The sequence below is a fragment of the Micromys minutus genome, assembly GCF_963924665.1.
Source record: "Micromys minutus genome assembly, chromosome: 9".
In the NCBI taxonomy this organism is placed as follows: domain Eukaryota; kingdom Metazoa; phylum Chordata; class Mammalia; order Rodentia; family Muridae; genus Micromys; species Micromys minutus.
In genome coordinates, this window is record NC_137978.1 from 16,875,313 (window position 1) to 16,895,402 (window position 20,090).

The 20,090-nt window shown below is 42.5% G+C and overlaps 1 protein-coding gene across 1 annotated transcript in view; it reads right to left on the reverse strand.

Annotated features, from left to right (window-relative positions):
* Window positions 1–913: 913 nt before the first annotated feature.
* The window catches only part of FOCAD (focadhesin), a 251,644-nt gene continuing 232,467 nt past the window's right edge, over window positions 914–20,090 (reverse strand). The window contains exons 35-43 of the mRNA XM_080921861.1: window positions 13,758–13,886; window positions 12,066–12,181; window positions 10,567–10,827; window positions 9,872–9,961; window positions 8,235–8,412; window positions 6,221–6,318; window positions 4,329–4,580; window positions 2,869–2,944; window positions 914–1,286 (exon numbers count right to left, since the gene is read on the reverse strand). Of these exons, the coding sequence (XP_080777987.1) occupies window positions 1,213–1,286; window positions 2,869–2,944; window positions 4,329–4,580; window positions 6,221–6,318; window positions 8,235–8,412; window positions 9,872–9,961; window positions 10,567–10,827; window positions 12,066–12,181; window positions 13,758–13,886 (1,274 nt within the window). The 3' untranslated portion in view covers window positions 914–1,212. The remainder of the gene's footprint in view (window positions 1,287–2,868; window positions 2,945–4,328; window positions 4,581–6,220; window positions 6,319–8,234; window positions 8,413–9,871; window positions 9,962–10,566; window positions 10,828–12,065; window positions 12,182–13,757; window positions 13,887–20,090) is intronic.

The window sequence follows — 20,090 nt, forward strand, 5'->3', positions numbered from 1 at the left end:
TGCTGCAAGACTTCAAACAAGCTAAGCAAAATGAAACGTCTAGTGTTTTCACAATCTGGTACCCAACAGTAAATGCTAGATGACTTTCAGTCTCTAGCTGGTAGGAAATATGCAATAGTGCATATGTGAAGGAGAAGAAAAGCTGGTATAAGTTGCTTCTACCTTTTTGTTTTCCCTCTTGACTTAAACCATTTCCTCATAGTCCAACCTGTAAAGGAATTATATATTTGGAAAATAAAATGAAAAAAAAAATTCCCTTTTTTGCTTGTTTAGCATTCTATCATCTTTCTCCCAGGGAAACCCAGTTCAGGTTTGCTTGGGGCAACCTCCTCTGTGTCCAGGACTCAGGTTAACACCCGACTTAGGCCTAACCATTGATTATATCCCACCTGCTAGGGAACAAATACTTGTTATAAGACCTTCATGTGTTTCTAGAGTCTGCCCATTATTGATTCTACCATGCCTGTGGGGAAAAGAACCGTTCGTTTATCCTTGAGGTAACTAGCAGCCATTTTGCTAAGTGGGAGGCATGATCTTCAGAGGGTGGGACCACAGCATCGCAGGATTCATCAGACCAACCACTGAGTTTCCTGGTGTGTGAACTAAGTCTCCTTTGTGGTCACTGCTGTCGTGAACTGGATAAGTTTCACCTGCACTCATGACGACCCAGCATAGGAAGTTCACCTATCACTGATGAGTCTAACCTTGGTACCAGTTGGTGTTATGCCTGGTGATCAGAATATGCCTATCAGTCCTCTAAGTGGGTGTTTTATCAACAGGAATAAAATCTGTCTAACTCAATGACAAAGCTTCATGGAAAGGAGATTGTCAAATTCTTGTCAGCTCTGCCGTTTACTTTCACTGACAAAAACCTTCCCACACTCTTAAAAGTAAAAGTCACATTGCACAAAACTCATAAGATTATTTTACTAGAACTTAAGGAAGAGAAAATATACTCCAGTTTTCATAAAGAAAAGAAGACGTTTACAATGAACTCTGGCCATGTTCCATTTTAGTCTCAAATGTTCGGGTACCCAAGGAATGCACCCCTCTCTTGGCCATACACGTGGTGAGATGTCAGTATGTTGATGTCTTCTCATGACCTCCAGCGGTGAGGATCATTTCTCACTGATCTCACATAGCAATCCTAGAAAGCTTCTGTTTCTCTGGTCTGACTCCTTTGGTGGAGAATGTTGCTGGTTCCTGTGACTGTCACCAACCATATGCTCTGGTCCATACAGCTTTCTTCTTAAACTCTGGTAGAACTCTCAAGGACAGCAGGGTTGCTAGGAGGACAAGAACACAGGACAGACTGATGTACTTGACAAAGCTGTGCTGTGTCTGAAAAAATCATTTTGATCAAAAAGGGGTCGAAACAATACATTTAAAAACTGACAGACTATTGATATTTGGCATGCTAGTGATAATTGTTTTTCTACGTGTCATTACTATTTCCACGAAATGTTGCCTCTGTAACAATTTACTTTAAATTTGTGTTCTTTTGTGCATGAACTGGTTATCTCCATTAAGTGTTCAGTTAAAGAGAAGCCCCCACACCTATAGAAGGCTGAGTTCTTGTGCTCAATGAAGCAAGTGTACTCACACTAAATTTTACCTGGACATGTATGTATTTCCCATTGTATTATTTGTCCCAAGGAACAGTTAAAAGTAGAGAAATTCTGATTAAATCCACTTAGTAATTACTACATCTTTCTTATTTTAGAATATCAATATATTCAGATGTTACACGAAATAAAAGAATGTGAAAGATTATAGGGAACCCAGGTCATTCCCATAAGCCAATGACCACGCAATCTATTAAAGGTGTGGCTCCTTAAACCGAGTGGTTGCTTCCTTTACTGAATCAGTTGGGAGCTTTGTAACTGAAAACAGTATATGTTGGCCACCATCACTGGTCTGAACTCCCTGCAGCACACAAACAGAGACTCCTATCAGTAAATCCGTAGGAATGGATAAGGGCCTGACTCACAGTGCTGCATGGGAATCCTACCGAGGCATTGGCCCTTATCAGCACGCTTCCCATTTACTCGGAATGCATGCCTGTTTAATAACAAAATTATATCCTCTTACAGTAAGACATGGTCATGTTATGGCACCAAGCTGGATAAAGCACCACATGGTGGGCCAATGGGAAGGGCACTTCTCAGTACAATCTCTTGTGGCATGCAAAGGACTTCTGCAGGAGCTGCTGACTCAAGTCCCAAGACACAGGTAACAAGTATGAGGCATCTCAGGTCATGAGGCCAATGGCCAAATCATACCTTATAGCTGAGTTTAAAACTCTACAAGACTTTCAGAAAACTCTTCCATATTTGGGGTTTCCTACAGTCATAACGTGCCAGTCCGTGGAGAAGTGCAGGACTGAAAGTGCTTGATGGCTTGGTCAACACCTAGTTCCCTTCTCGAAATACTGAGCAGCACCAACTATTACTAGAAGCTAGTGTAAGGATCATAGGATTTACAAATAACGTTACAACATAAGAGATGAACTGAGAACTCTCTTTTTTTCCAGCTGTCTTCCATTACAAGTATTTCAGAAGCGTCCTCATGTACAGGATGAAAAAAACCTTAGGGATATCCTCAAAACTGCCTCTGGAACTCTGGATTTCTATCGGCCATATTTAAACTTTTCTGAATTTTGCAAATTTTAGTTATTTTAGAATTATAATGATATTTAATACCACTTATCTAAAAGTTAATTTTAACAGCACTGGCCCTCCTTTTTACCCCATTTTTCTGACTCAAAATGCCGTAGTAAGGACACTTTCTTGAAACCACATGCCTAGTGGTGCTCTTCCATTTCATCATGAGGTTTACTCATGCTAGACATAAAGCATGAAGTAATACCTTTCAACAGATCCTTGGACTTTGCTGCAAAGGCTTCATTAGGAATTTCCATGATGCAAAACAGCCAGTCAATGAACTAGGGCGAGAAAGAGTACTGTCAGTGAAGTAGATCCCACCATTAGCATGAGAGCTGTCTCTTGGGCCTGCACACATTGACACGGAGATGAAAGACACAACTCTGATCAACAGTCCTCACAAACCCCACCCACGTTCCTTACTGAGATATACTAAGACCTGTGTAGAAAGCGTAAGGCACTCATGGGCCTGGAGGACTTCTGTTTATCATGACCATTATCTTCCTCTAATCACTATGATATGCTCAGACAGGTTAAGTGACCTGATCCAAGTTAACTTCCTTTAAATAATAGCAGAGTGGAGATTTGAACGGAGCTATACATGGCTGCTAAGTGACTTTCTTTGCACCCTGTCACCTCCAATTGGTTCCATATGCATTTTGGCCTAGAATTATAGTTGCATAAATTTTCCTTTAAGATGTCTATCCCGTATCCAAGGTCAACAGTGTCCCAGTGTGGAAATATCAGAGACCACGTTTACTTTGGTTAAAAGTAGAACATAAAATACAAAGCTTGGGGAAACCTCCTACCACTGACTTAACAGTGAACAGCCTTTCAGCTGAGACACTCGGCGGAGTCAGGCACAGTTAAGCCAGGTTTACGGTTCAGAAATGTTGTTACGAATTAATGTTCATATTTCAAAAATAAGCGACAAATTATTAAAGCTTCCAACATCATGAAGACAGTTTCGATTAAATAGGATTCAGGATAGAATCTTCAAATCAGCTGTATTAGAGTCATGGCAGAGCAAGATAAAGCCAAGTTCTTCCATGGGTTCTGCTGAGAGTCTGCACACATGAGGTCTAACCCTGAAAGTGCTGCTTATGATATGGGCTTTCCTGGGGTCAGAGGTGAGGATACTGGGCTTTAACGAAACCCTCTTTGGGATCTACAAGAGGCCAGCTATGGCAAGTACACACAGTAAGACAGAATAAGGCAAAGGGACCTTTACTATGTCGCGGTTCTACAGTTACTCCAGAGCCACACTTCCCCTGGAAAGTTCTCTTAACTCTCACCTCTTACCCATAGCACAACATGGTGGATCTTGAGTTTGCCTAAGTGTCCTGATCTCAAGGACTGGAGATGTGTCCTTTCCGCCCAGGATTAACAGCACGTGTGTACTCGGTACATGGATGGAGATACAGGCTTTCTCTCTAGCTGCCCCCTTACCAGAAGGCAGCTATGGCTGCTGTCAGTTGGCTAGACAATAGTTGTGCTGACCCTGGGCTGGCCTCTGCTTCTATCACATGGTATGTGAGTGATATTTGGGGACGAGTATGAAAGCCTTTGGTGTGATCCACACTTCAGCTAATTCCATCCTAGAGCAGCGACAGCTGGAGACAAGAGCCGGCCTGTCCTGCTAAGCAGCTGGCTGCCACCCCTCACCTTCTGGGTCTGTTCCTTCCATGGCTCTTTTTGTAGCAGCAGTAGCATGCTACTGGGGAGGAGAGTAAGAACCTCTTGCACAGTGACTCTCTGCACTGGACTCCTGCCAAGCAAGGCTGCCGCTGGTCCACCAGAGCCATTCTCCTGGTGCCACGGCAACCAACTGACACTGAGGCCAAGGAGAAGCGGGGCCTCATGGTCTGCCCATGCTACCACCGCAGCAGCAAATATCAGCATGAAGAAGTCCAAAGCCTGTTGAGAAAAGAGAAGCAACTTGAGACCGTATGTTTTACTCAAAGCTAGACAAGTGCAGAGACACGGCCTCTTTTGTGAGGCAAGGCCATCTTCCCTTTCTCCCACTGTATCTGCTGCTCCGGAAGAGGAACTGTGGGGAACAGCAAACTTGGTTTCCATGCCAACTAATGAGCTTTTCTGGGCTTTGGAAGGTTCCGGAATTTTCCTTATGTGAGGGGGGAATCCAACAGTTCCAGATTATTCCTCCAACATTTCAAGAAAAATATAATTTATCCTTAATCATTACAAGGCCTGGGTACTTCCTCATTTTTGGTGTGCTTAAAAAGATAAATAAACTAAGGAAGTTATTCGTTATACAAACAAAACTGTTTTTTAAAATATATGAAACATCCTATTTTAAACATCTTATTTTATTTTAAACAATAAAAAGTTTATCTTTAGACATTTAAAAAATCTGTCTGTAATCCAACATTCAGGCTACATTACACAATTATTAAAAATTTAGACATGGTAATGGGGATACTATCAAGATGTTGAATTAATGTGATTTCAATTATAATTTTTCTAGCTAATTTGCATGCTAAGTGTTTTGAGATATTTTTTTGGGGCTAAGAAAACAGAAAGTTAATAAAAGCTCAGGAAATCAGAAAGAAAGAGGAAAGACTATATTAGCTTAAAAATAAGTTTTTTTTTTTTTTTAAAAAAATACTTCTCAGTCCCTTAAGATCCTAACTGATGAATTAAAGTTTTGATAATTTAAAAAAGATATACAACTTTTCAGATAAATGGTTCAGAATTTCAAAGAATTTATCAGGTTATGCAAATTTAACTCAACTGGGAAGAATGCCTACACAGAAATTTAAGAAAAAAGAGTGGAATAGAGCTATGCTCGTATTATTGTATTATTTGTATTGGTTTTTACAATCAGCCAGTATGAGACTTTTTTTCGGCGGTGTCATAGGGCACATAGCAGATCTCACGAACACCGTCACATGTTGCATATAGGTGTTTCTTTATCATAGGCATTTTTAATCACATGAGCCAGAGAGGCCAGAGACCTGAGCCTGGCATTCCTACACACACTATGAGGGCCCTAGGGCTCTCTCTCTAACTAGCCTTCTTCCAGTCCTTTGCATCAAAGAACATGTTTTGTTAAAGACAGTCTTGGCATCTCCAGAAACATGACAACAGTCCTTGTCTCCTTATGGCATTTCCAGTGGTTTTTCAAAATAAAAGGAAAAGAGGTTGTGAGAGTGTGTTTGATTTTGGATCTTAGATGACCCCAAAGGCTTCTAGGCTTAGTCCCCAGGCTGATGCTATGGGAAAGAAGTAGACCATACAGGTGGTAGTATAGTAGGAGCTCTTTGGGATGCGGGGAGGGGGTGTGCCCTGAAAAGATGCACTCCCTCCATGATGCATCACTTCACCACAAGGCCAACGCTGTGTGATCAACTGTCCCTGGGACAGAACCCCGAACTTCGAGCCAGATGAATGCTTTCCCTCTGTAAGCTGGAGGCCTCGGCATTTGTTACAGCAGTGAGAAGCTGAGCGACACTGCAACCGAGCCTTCTTTTAGGGAAGAAAATTTAAGTTTTACGTTTCAAGTTAAGTTGGCTGCTTCTCTAGGTGGATCGTACCTCATCGGGAGCCACGTTCCTAGCAGATGCTCCCTGGTAAGCAATGTTTCTCATGTCGCCCATCAGTTCCAACAGCCACTCCAGTCTCTTCAACACGCCTGAAAGAAAATGAGCGTTCTCTTAGCACAGACTAGCAACGGCCATCACAACCGAAGCCGGACACGTGGAAGACGCTGCCCAGGCGAACGTTCCCACTACTCACACCAGGAAACTATTTCAGTCTTTTCGTTTAAGTGACACCTCCCTCAGGTCTCTCTGCCCAGTAGTGACAGAACACGTTTACTGGAGCTTTTCCTCTGAAAACTGAATGCGCCAGGAGAAATATGGACTCGTTAGTTAGTCATTTTAAAGTGCTCCTGTGCGTTTCTACTCTCAGTACGCCAGAGTAATCAGAAGCCTGTCCCGGAGACATAAAAAAAAAGAAACACCAACCAGCCACCACAGGGTAACTGGAGAACGCATGTCAGCACAGAGACTGAAAAATATGATTTTTTTAAAAAATATTTTTATCTCATGTACATAGCTATTCTGATTGCGCGTATGTCTGTGGGAGGGTATCGTAACCCCTGCATCAGGAGTTGTAGACAGTTGTGAGCTGCCATGTAAGCTGGAAATTGAACCTTGGTTCTCTGAAAGAGCAGCCAGTGCTCTTAACCACTGAGCCATCAGTCCAGCCTTCTTTTTTTTTTTTTTAATCTGTTTCAGAACATCCTAAGAATTTAATAAGAGAAAAAGAAGCTTTTCACAGTAGGCTCATCAGAGTCAAAAGCAACATCAGACATCTCTAGTTTATCAAAAACTGGAAACAGCTACTAGACTTATTCCCAATAAGCGAACATATTATATTTTTATTTTAGAATGGAAGCTTACAATTCTTGGGCTGGTGATATGGCCCAGCAGGTGAAGACGCCTGGCACAAAAGTCTGATGACCTGAGTTTGGTATGTGGAACCCAAAGGTGAACAAGACCCACATTTCCAAAGCTGTCCTCTAATTTTTACACACACACCATAGCACATGTGTACCCCCATTTAGACATAGACTTAGACACACACAGATACACAGACACACACACATACACCCCAATATATAAAATTTATTTATTTAAATAAAAGAAATTTACATTTTTCATCACAAGGCCATTGTTTTTCCTTCAGTGCTAGGCACTAAGGAGATATAAGCAAACTGCTCAATCTCAACATATCAAGTGACCTAATAAAAAATTGCCAAGAGCAAGTTCTATCCTCAAGGGGCCATTACAGTTTAGTGTCTAAAACACTCTGTAAGCAAAACATGTCAGGCATGGTGACACACATTTAACTTAATCCTACCACTTGGGAGGGAAAGGCAAAGAGATCAGCCTGGTCTACATACCAGTCTCTCCCCCCGCCCCAAACAAACAAACAAACAAACACTTGAGAAGGCTTCTCACATGTATGATTTAATTTTGTTTGTTTTCCCCTCTGACCCTTAATTAAGTGGCCAGCCACACACCATTTTCTTTCTATTACCAGGAGAATCAATTTCCATCTTGTGTTTGGAAAACTAAAGTAAACTGACTGAAGTAACCCAGTGATGTACCGATGAGGGTCAAGATCGGTGGTTCCCAACCTTCCCAATGCTGTGACCCTTCAACACAGTTCCTCATGTTCTGGTGACCCCAGTCCATAAAATCATTTTCAGTGCTAGTTCGTAACTGTAATTTTGCTGTTATGAACCACAATGTAAATATCCTGGTATGCAGGATATCATATATGCTACCCCTGTGAAAGGGTTATCTCTCAAAGGGTTTGTGACCCACAGGTTGAAAACCACTGGTAGACCAGCAGAACAAAGATAATATGAAAATCCTCAAAATAATTCATTCCTCTATCCAAAAGATGGATTGTGTGAGCTACAACCACCGAAAGCACTATTTATGAGCAGCAAGGCCAGACCTGTGTTAGCAAACAAGCTAGTTTTGAAGCTGAGGGGACACATGAGGACCTACAGCAGGCAAATGTTTCTGTGCTCACCTGTGTTGGCGTGGTTGGCAATGCGTGCCTGGTATAAGCTGTGCAGGATCATCCAGGCTAGAGTCTCCTTCTCAGGGTGCTGGAGAGCAGCAGTGAGTAGATCAGTCAGGCTTGTCAATGGGAGTCGTCCTTGAGAGACTAGGTACAACTTGACAAAGGCAGCCTTTTCTATGTTGTCCTGGGGGGTGGGAAGCCAGTTGTTCAGTCATTAGTAAGCTAATGAAGTGTCAACAAAACCTCAAGGCAAAGGAAATCGGAAGTATGAGCAAGGCACTCTTCACCCCAACACTAGAGATGTTCACTTCCTGTAGCACAGCCACAGAAAATGCACATGCCACTAAGGGCTGGAGTGCTGTGTCTTATTCCCACGGAAACTACGAATGTGTCTGGAAGTTAGAAAGTAGGTATACAGAGTACTAACATAATACACACTATACTTATTACGTTCCAAATACAAATTGAAGGGGTCTATCCATTCCATTTGGTCTCCACTCAGAAACCAGGCCATAAGCTATCTACTTCAGCAGCAGACCCCGAAAGTCCAGGAACAAGACAATAAAATCCTCCACCCAGGAACAGTTTGAAGATAGCCACATGAATAGTAGATATCTGAGTTCAAGATAGGGCACCTGTGCTGGGCAACCCATTTGGTGGCTAATCATTCATGACACAGGAATGTAGTCTATCTGGGGCATCCTGGCATCACCAATGTGGTTTTCCATTACCTGACCCTAACATAGTAGCCAAACAAAATTGTACTAATGTCAGAGCTTTGTCCCCTACCAATCACATTAGAGATTACTTAATCCTTCTAGAGAGTTCACCTGGTTCCCTATAAGAAAGCCTGCATGCTTTTGTATGGGGTTATCACCATTTTGACGCAGTGGTGACCACAGCATGCTGGTTGTTTCTGCAGAACAAATGTTCTTTGTTCTTTCATACTATTTGAGTCTGGGGTCTTCCTTTAAGGATTCCTGAAGCCTAACATTTGGGGAATCGTCTGGGATTCCTGGGGGTCCCAACTCGATAGTAGACAATTTTGGTAGAGCAACTGACTCCCTACTGATTGGTGAATTGCGGCATGCCTCTGTGTGCTCTGTCTTTGTTTTGTCTTACTCTGAGTCTTCTTTTGTCTTGTTCAGTAATGGGGTGAATTTTTTTTTTTGTTTGTACCCTGGAGGCCAGCGGAGGCAGGCAGAAAAGCTAATAACTCCCTCCTGGTCAGGAGGCTATGAGGATGATCCAGACTCCCTTCAGTTGGAGACAGAGATCTCTAGTCTGGCCTGCATCCTAGTAGTGGAAGCTAACAGATTGTTCCTGGCTGGCAGAGCCTGTTCTTGGGGTAGGCCACCACCTCTGGATTCCCTTCAGCTGGAGTCAGAGAGCACCAGTCTGACACAGGTTTTGGTAGAGACTGGTGGAACAATCCTGATTGGCAGAGTATTAAACACTGGTCACACCACCAGGGTGGTATCTGATATGTGAAGAAGAAAGACAGTTCCCTAAACTATCCAGTAACAAATTTGATGTAAAACCACATTATGCCAAAAAAGATGCTGTAAACCTTCCCGTGTGATTTCTGCTTCAATAACGAAATGTATTCCAATAAGGTAATGAGGCATAGAACTATGTATTACCTTGGTAATCTGGGAAACCTGATTGGCACCTTCATCCGTCATCTCCGAGAGGCACTTTGCTATACTGATGTACAACTCCAGATCATTTCTCTGGCAAAGACAAATCTCAAACATGTCAAAATACAGAGTAAGGCAAACATATCTAATCAATTAATATTGTGATGAACTATTAGACTTGTTTATCCCCAGCAACTGATGAGATTCTAATGCTAACCAAAACATATGGTCAGACTTTCACAATTTAAGAACGTCTTCTCCATTGCTCTGTGTGCTTGCTTGGCTGTACGCTTTTCTCCCTATCAGAATTCCACTATTCTAATCCAGATTTTTAACTTGTTGTGAAACTCCAGTGTAGAGGTCTGTCGTAGGAGGGAAAGTGCCTACTTAAGGCCATGGGATAAAAAGTATATATAAATATGACAATGTCACCGAGGCACACTGAGGACAGATGTCTGCACTTGTTCATCTTCAGCCGGCTTCTGGTACAGTACTGGTTAACTCACCTCTAAGCTTGCTCCAAACACTGAACCTAAATTTCTGTCTTGGAAACAAAGCCACTCCTAGTGAAGAATGTGTCATTTCTTGCTAGCCTTCCCACCCATATTCTTAAAACACCCCCAGCCCGCCTTTGCCAAAATGACTTTAAAGAAGTCCAAGCATAAATTGTCAGGAATGTAAATATTTTTGTTCTTTACCCGAATCCTATTTGGCAGAAGGTCAAAAATTCTCCCAGTAGCATCGCAGAGCAGACTCCAGAGGTGGTGGGAAGGACTGGGCAGTTTCATGGCTTGGCTCAGACCCTGTAAGGCACTTGGACACATCTCAGGATGGCGAAGTTGGGAATCTGTTTTAAAAACTGCTACCACCAGGTTTTCAACAAAACCCTGGATCTGTTCATCAGAAACATGCTTTGCCCACAGAGGCATAGATACCAGGAGGTATTTCTTGATATTCAGCTGGAAGGGAAACAGATAAGGCCAGACATAAACAAATCTGTCTGAGTTTGTGGTAATCAAAGTCCCTAGGTCATCTGAGTTGGAGAGCAGACAGATTAAAAGCTGTGGGTTACTTCTTTCTCTGGCATTTTCCCATGGTGTCGTAGTCCAAAGGGTCACTGTGATTACTAAGGGACACTAGGAGTTATAGCTGCTTCAGTTATGCCCATCAGTGTGACACATGTGCACCCATAGGGTCCAAGAATCTGCTCACTGAACCATCCAATAGCTTAAGCCTGTTCAGAGACAGGAAGTAAATACCACTTCTACAAGGACGTCACATTGCTACTCTGATTTTTTTCTTATTTTGGCTGTTTTGTGTGTGGTGTATGCATGTGTGTTTGCACAGGCACACCCACACTCATATATATATATATATAAAAGAGTGTGGGTGTGCGTGTGCACACATTTTTACACACATACGTGCATACATTAAAACTGATGGCTTCAACATGAACCAAATGCTAGTGAGTACCAGGTACATAGCAAGTCCTCAGCAAGTGACAGAGAGTGGTAAGCTGCTGGCATAAGACAGGTGTGGGCAATGGTGTTAGTGAGAGAAAAAGATGCAGAAGTCAATAATACACACCTTCAAGAAAGACCATTGGGAGGAATAAAAAAGGCTAAATAATGTGGTTAGGACCAAAGCCAAGAGATTAAGGGCATAAAAAAAAATCTTGCACTACTTTAAAAACCTAAAGTCAGATCATCACTGGAACTGAACGTGAGGACCACGTACTGATGATCAAGTTAGATCTGTAATGAAATCATGAAGAGTCTTTCAAGCCCAGCAGACAGACTCAAAATTTCTGCAACTTTCCTCACTACATGTCTCTAAACATTGTAGCCTTATGTGCCTTTGGCCACCTGATCCTACATCACTTTCAAGATTTACTGTAGGAGATTAGGGGGGGGAGAAATGCTTCTGAGAGGTGTTTGGTATTAACACCCAATGATATATCCATACTGTATTATCAAAAATCCTTTTTTACAAATGTCATGTTACTTCTTTAGTAAGAAGTAACACAAGGATGGGGTGATAGCCCTGTCACCTCCCAGGCTGCTGGCCAGCTAGATCAAGTATTAGCAAGCTTTCATTTTTCTACTCCTGACTCTGAGACCATATGCCAAGTGACAGTGGCCATCTCAGAGGGGAACAGTCCCTGACACTACACTCAACCCCTGGAACTACTACGTACACTCAGACTGTGGATCAGAGGTGGCACCACCCACAAGCCCAGCAGTGCGGCCGCACTCTGGGATGATGGTGACTGAGTCACGGCAATCTCAAGGCACAGCTGCTGTATCTCCTCACCTGAAAGAGAAGAAAGAAACAGTTTCTGTAATAGAGTGCTCAGATCCTGACTTGCTCAGGATTCAGTGTCTCAATCAAGTCCTCCGACTAGAACACTTATACACATAACAGAATCCATCCACCCAAATGGACTTTTGAGACACTCAAGAGAGGTAGCAGAGAACATGTCCACTGGACTCATAGTCCTAACTCTTGATACTGCCAAGGACCTTACAGTACCTTGGGAAATCTCTCTGACATTCTAAAGAAATCCGGACACTCGAATCCCACTTAGAATTATGAAAAAGCACTAGGTACAGATGTTAGCGCTTTCCCTGCCTTTTATGCAGCAGGTATCTGGTGTACCAGTTAAATTTTTACCAACCTGACATAAACTCAAGTTACATGGCAAGAGGAAACCCAAAGTGAGGAATCGCCTCTATCAAACTGGCCTATAGGTAAGTCTATGGGGCTCCCTCTCCTTCCCTCCTCTCCCTCTCCCTCTCTTTCCTCCTTCCCTCTCTCCCCCTCTCTTCCTTTATTTTTTTACATTTTTAATGGTTTTTAAATTTTTTTGTGCATTGGTGTATGTCTGTGTAAGGGTGTGGTATCTTCTAAAACTGGAGTTAGACGGTTGTAAGCCGCCATGTCGTTGCTGGGGATTGAACCCAAGTCTTCTGGAAGATCAGCCAGTGCTCTGAACCACTGAGCCACCATTGTTGCACCTCAGGGGTCATTTTTTTCCCCCAGCACTGGAATTATAGGCATGCATCACTGCACTGTGCTTGTTTGCTCATCTATCTGTCTATCTATCTATCTATCTATCTATCTATCTATCTATCTATCTATCAATCATCTATCTATCCATCCATCCATCTATCATCTATCTATCTATCTATCTGTCTATCTATCTATCAATCAATCTATCTATCTATCTATCTATCTATCATCTATATCTATCTATCCATCCATCCATCATCTATCTATCTATCTATCTATCTATCTATCTATCTATCTATCTATCTATCTACCTATCTAATCTATCATCTATCTATCCATCCTTCCATCTATCTATCTATCTATCTATCATCTATCTATCCATCCTTCCATCCATCTATCTATCTATCTATCTATCTATCTATCTATCTATCTATCATCTATCTATCCATCCTTCCATCCATCCATCCATCCATCCATCCATCCATCCATCCATCCATCCATCCATCCATCCATCTATCTATCTATCTATCTATCTATCTATCTATCTATCTATCTATCTATCTTTGTCATAGGCACAGGAGATCTAACTGAGGCTCTCATGGTTGCACTGCAAACCTTTTACTAACTGACCCATCTCCCTTGTTCCTCAACAGTTGTTTTTGAGAACTATACAGTTTCAGAACTTAGGCCTCTTCCTCTTCACCCTCACCTATAATGACTCTGTGAAAATCAGTAATTGTATGCAAGGTAACCATTCACAAGATACAAAATCTACCAGTAACTGTCAACTATGATACAAAATCTGCTTTTTATTTTTTAAAATTCAGGCCAAATCCTAAGAGCATAGTCTGAAAACCCCAAAACACTTGATGTTTACCAAAGTTTAGCCTCATAAGTGGCGAGAGGAGTGCGGCCAAGTTTGCGGGAGGGTACTGGTAGCTTTCCCCAACCGTTGCTATGGGTTTCATCACTACTTTGAGAAGGGATGGAGGCACAGCTTCAGGACCTACAACAGAGGAGAAAAGAATTATCAAAGCACCTGTGCAGCTGCTACAAATGAAAGAACTGTTTTCACATCTACAGCCAAAGACTCTAATGTCAGAGCTTCACTTACAACCAACCCTCCAATGCTATGACTTAAATCCAACTCTTTGTGCCTCAAACTTGGTTCTCCTGTCCTCAGATTCTATCTCCAACCTTCTACTTTGGGTAGACATACACCACACATCTTTACTATCCTCTACATTCCCATGTCTCTTTGCCTAGTTTTTTAGAACAATAACCTAGTCTTCATGACTGTCCCACTGGTTTTGGTGTGGAATTTAATACACTTACAGCAGGATAGGCAAGGACTGCCTACATAGCAGGAGGAGCTACAGAATACCTCCACCTACTATGGCTTTAAAACATCACACCCATCACCTGCCAGCTCTTTTTGCTTTAGAAACAAAACAACAAAAATAGCAACCTTCTTTTGCTCCTAAGCTCACTCTAGAGGTGAGCATCACGGGAGAAATAGCTATTCCATGTTAATCAGCTACCTCTTGCTTTAATATTGGTTGTCATCTTGGGAGGGAGGTACTTTAAGCTGATAATTTGAGATGATGCTAGAGTATTAACATGTAAATATAAAAGGCAGGAAGAACCACAAAAATGGGCAGGTAAAAGTGATGCTACTTAGAACCACAGAAAAACGAAGAAAGGCAGAAAATGTAGACACAGAAAAATGTAGATGACAAGAAGAAATGGTGGCAAAAACAGCAGCAAAAGGAAAACCTCCATCAGCAGAAAGAGAAGCCAGGGGAAAACAAGAAACTACATCAGCAGAAAAACCCACAGGATCAGCAGATCTGGGAGGGGCTGCAGAGGCAAGAGAGCTGATCTGTGGGAAAAACTGAAAACAGAAGCTCACAAAATGGGAAAAGCAAAGGCAAATTCACTAGAGCACAAGTACAGGCAGTCAGTGATAGTCACACAGTCCCAGAAAGGAGAAGCTCACAGATGAGGAGAAGCAGGGTGAGACCAACAAAAGGTAATGAGTCAACAGAATGAAAACAGAAGTGAGAGGAATTGCCAGACAAAAAAACAGCTGCATAAAGAAGAAGCTGGGGGATAAGGAGAAGCAGGGGATCAGGAACAAAAACCTGACCTTGTAACTGGTAGCAAGAGTGGAGGCAGAACTATGTCACGATGCTGGATGCTGAAAGGAGCAGCTGAGGGGAAAGGAGAAGTAAAAAACCAAGAGGCAAAAACCAACTCTATGACTAATAATAGCAAGGGTGAAGGCAGAGCACAGCACAGGACAGGACAAGGAGAAGTAGGGAACTAGGAGGGGAAAACCAACCCAATGACAAGGATGAAGGCAGAGCTATATCATACCACAGAAAGGAGAAGCTGAGGGGAAAGGAGAAGCAGGGACCAGGAGGGAAAAAACAACCCAATGACTAGTAGCAAGGGTGAAGGCAGACAGAGCTACATCACAACACAGGACAAAAAGGAGAAGCTGAGGGAAAAGGAGAAGCAGGGAACTAGGAGGGAAAAAACAACCTGATGACAAGGGTGAAGGCAGAGCTACATCACAACACAGGACAGAAAGGAGAAGCTTAGGGGAAAGGAGAAGCAAGGAACCAAGAGGGAAAAATCAATCCTATGACTAATAATAGCAAGGGTGAAGGCAGAACTACATCACAGCACAGAAAGTAGAAGCTGAGGGGAAAGGAGAAGCAGGGAAGCTGGAGGGAAAAACCACCCCTGTGACCAGTAACAAGGGTGAAGACAAGGCATATCACAGCACAGAAAGAGAAGCTGAGGGGAAAGGAGAAGCAGGGAAGCAGGAGGGAAAAACCACCCCTGTGACTAGTAACAAGGGTGAAGACAGGGCATATCACAGCACAGAAAGAGAAGCTGAGGGGAAAGGAGAAGCAGGGAAGCAGGAGGGAAAAACCACCCCTGTGACTAGTAACAAGGGTGAAGACAGGGCATATCACAGCACAGAAAGAGAAGCTAAGAGGAAAGGAGAAGCAGGAGGGAAAAGCCAACCTAGTGAAAAGGTTTAGCAAGGGTGAAGGCAGAGCTATATCACACTACAGAGAGGAGAAGCTTGGGAGAAAGGAGAATTGAAAGTGGGTGTGGGGAAAAGTAGAACAGGAGGAAAAAATAGACATAGAGGAAAAGAAAGAAGCAATGGTAGGGGTCATCAAAAAGAAGAACTAGGCTCAGAGAAGAGCATAGTTCTGAAAAGTCTAAGAGGGTGGCGCCATCATCTGGTGAAGACCATTCACTGCATTATAACAGGATAGAGGACATCACATGACTAGACAGCAAGCTTGCCAAGGCAGCTCAGCTGTATAACAAAGTCACCATTTCAGTAGCTCAGTGTTGACTGTCCAAAATAATTAAAAATAAGCATTCAAATAAAAACCTCAGGTATGGAGCAAGTTCTGTACTCTTCCAATAACAAGTGTATCATGGGGCCAGGAAGATGGCTCAATATGTAAAGGCACAAGCTTGCCTGATGACTTGAGCTCAGATTCCTGCAACCCACATAGGAGCTAGATAGCGTAGTGTGTATTCATAATCCCAGCATACCTCCTGCAAAATAGGAGGTGGAGTCAGGAGCAGCCCCCTGGAAGCTCATAGGCTAGCTAGCTTGGGGTGCACAAACAGCAGTATACCAGAGAGACTCTGATCCCCAAGCTTATTCTTTGACTTCTACACAGGTGCTATGGCATATGTAGGCCCTCACACAAACACAGACAGCATACACACATATAGACAAATATGAATGAATGAATGAATGAATGAATGAATGAATGGTGTATGCACACCATGTTCCTATTCTAGAGATAACTGCTTATAAAAATAAGCTTTTGTGTTCATCTTTGGCTGAATTTGCATAAGCTCAGGGTTTCAAATACTAATTCTAAGTTGATAATGCAAATCCCTGCCTACTTCCAATCCAGAATTTAACCCTGTATTCTGACTCTCATTCCCACCAGAGCCACTAACAAATAAGCAATGCTTTTTAAGCCTAGTTACCCACTAAACTACTTCCTGACGGCTGGTTGTTTTCTTCCAGATAAACTCCTAGCATGCCTTGCAAAACTTCCCTTCTAACACACCCCTTTTCCAGCTGAAATGTTGAAGGTAAATGCTCCCTGCCTTCTGTGCTGTAACATCCCAGTGATGGTGTGCACCTAGTAACTGACAGTATCTCCATTCCACCCAGAAACACAATGCTGACACTTATGAGGGGCTTGACTACTGCTGTTTCTAGAAGACTGAAGGAAATTCTATAAACATATGCACCCAAGTGTTTACTTTGTATTAGATACTGAGGACTTTTCCAGCAACAGACACGGAGTTGAACTAGACAAAACAGGGATTGTGCTCATGGAACTTATTTTCTAATGAGAGGACCTCCCCAAAAAAAGAATAAAAAGAAAAAAAATGAAACCAGGTGTAATGGTTATCTCAAAACTGGTTAGCTTTCCCATAAATCCATACTGGTAACATGTTTGTGGTAAGAATCCTTAACAATTCTGGAGCTAGATTAGAGTCTGAGTTCATGCAACAAGAAGCCATTACTGTGTTTTAACCATGTGCATCCATGTGTGGGTATGTTCATCTACGTGAATGCATGTGACCTTGAAGACCAGAGATGTTAGATCCTCTTGGAGCTTGAGTTACAGGTAGTGGAGCCGCCTGATGTGGGTGCTGTGAATTAAACCGGGGTCCTCCCAAAAGTACCCAGAGTTCTTAACCACTAAGCAATCTCTTTAGCCTCCAATTGGCTTTGTAAAGGTCCTTTTGTACACATTGAGAGTGATGGCCTCGTCAATAGGCAAGCATTGCAAATCTGTACTGGGAATCTTTAATTCAGAAGCAGATGTCTATTTGGGGATCTCAGTATTTTATGTCAAATACTTTTGAAGTTACGTATCTTGTAGTCCAAGTCCTCCAGTAAAACGTATGATGGAAAATTTGTAGTTTCCAAACGACTTGAGGAGCCTGGAAAAAAAGACTCAACTTCTTCTGTCATACAAGGAGTCTGTGAAATACGAGCACTGTTTATGTTTTACCGCTGAGACAATGGGCTCGCCTCTGACGAGATGAAGTTCAGCACTGACTACATTCCACATACATATTACTCCAGCACTCACTGATACACTGGCTGTGCATGTTATCACTCACCACTGATTACACTGGACGTTACTCCAGTCTTCATTAAGTTGACTTGATGTGTCAGAAACAACCCGTGAAACGGAGCACGGAGTGAAACCCATGCCTCTGATACAGTGCATCACATCTCTCACAGTTAAAAGGGAAGGACATCAGCACTGAGAGGCAAAAGTCCACTCAGGGTTTGGAAGGAACCCATTCTGACAGGCGGAAGGAGGGACTCTACAGCATGAGAAGAGATGTAGCCGTTACATGCTTCTGGGGAGGAGGGTAAGAAAAAGGAAGCCCAAAGCATATCTGGAGCACAGGATCCTGGTTCCTACCGCAGAGCTCTTCTATATGGAACAGAATAAAAATGATGGGATCCTCGAGTTCTTTAGATCAGTATCTCAAATTAGTGCCTAGGGTAGGCTGACCACTGGAATGTCGTGAACAATGAACTGAAACTGAGTGCCAACGGGTGCTTATCCAAAAGACCCAGATGTTTGAAAACCTGAATGCATAGCTGTCTCACATCCCTCATCCACCGGACAGCTCCAAAGTTACATATGCATATCCAAGCACAGTGCATTACAAAGTTACGAATGGTATATCCAAGCATATTACAAAGTTATGAATGGCATATAAAGCACAGTGCATTACAAAGTTATCAATGGCATATCCAAGCACAGTGCATTTCAAAAGGACACATTATCTCACGACATAGGCTGCACAGAGGACTGTGCAACGGCGTAGTTACTACAGGAAAAGTCTGGCCTCAAATGGGTAACATATGGGATATATAATCTCCATCAGGTGTGTGATACAGACATTTACATTCTCCATCTTCACTGTTGCAGGAGACAAATTAAGTCAGCTTGGAATAATCCAGCTTCTGGTATAAATATATTCAAGTGATAAAGATCAAATATTTAAGTTATATTACATGATGATTACATAATGGGTAGGCTGTTCAAAGGGGTTTTTCTTGCATATCGAAGAAAGCATAGTCTAATGAAAAAGGCAGACTCGAAACAAAAAAGTATAAATAATCATGTAAATACATATATAAAACACACACACACACACACACACACAGATACAGGAAAGTTTGAGATGGAAAATCAGATCTAATCAGAGGACACCACTGAAGGTCTTATCTTTACTCATCAGAATAAAAATGTCTAGATCGATGTAGAAAGGATAAAATCCACAGAGAATTCAGGTAGACATCATTATAGGATGGCTTGTATGTAGGAAGTACTAAATACTTTGCCCCGACCAGAAACTACAATCAATACAGTTGTTGAAAAGAACCGATTCTGAAACCAGATACTAAAAGCTGGTAGAGTACTCTATCAAAACCCTCAACAACGTTCAGATACCCACACCAAAAACACCCTGAGCCCTTGCAGCATGAAAACCACCAAGCAGAGTGGCTGCCAGCAAAGGTCAGAACCTAATGAGAAATGTGACCTAGCAGGGTTGTGGCCCGGAGGGGACAGGGACTTGGCCTCTCCCTTGGATCAGTCCACTTGATAGGTGGACTGATCAAATGAGCAAACAGGCTGAGAATAACGAGCCAGGTTTGCTACCATTCAGAACAGAGTTCTGAATGTGGAGAGGGTGGGGGGGGGGGTTAGAATGGTGTTGAAGAACTGCAACAAAACAAAAAATGGGTTATGTGGACCTACACCCCATGCTTATTGCAATAACTTAGATAAAGCGCATTAATAAACACCAAAATCAATGATTGAAGACAGAAGGAATGGTAGGATATATGTACACGTACACACATACACACACACACACACACACAGAGCCTCATTAGTGCCTCTGTACAAATATTTACTGATGATAAAGAAAAGTGAGTGACCTCTTTAGGAGGAGCCTAGGCGTTATCATCTTACGGAAGCCATATGTTTAACCCCACAGAGGAGGACGGAGAGCACCGCAAGCCTCCCCATGGGTGCAGTGAGAACAGAAATCCTTCCTGGGATTCTCCTGCCAAAGGTGGCTGAGCTGACTCTCACGTGGGAAGCACCAGGCA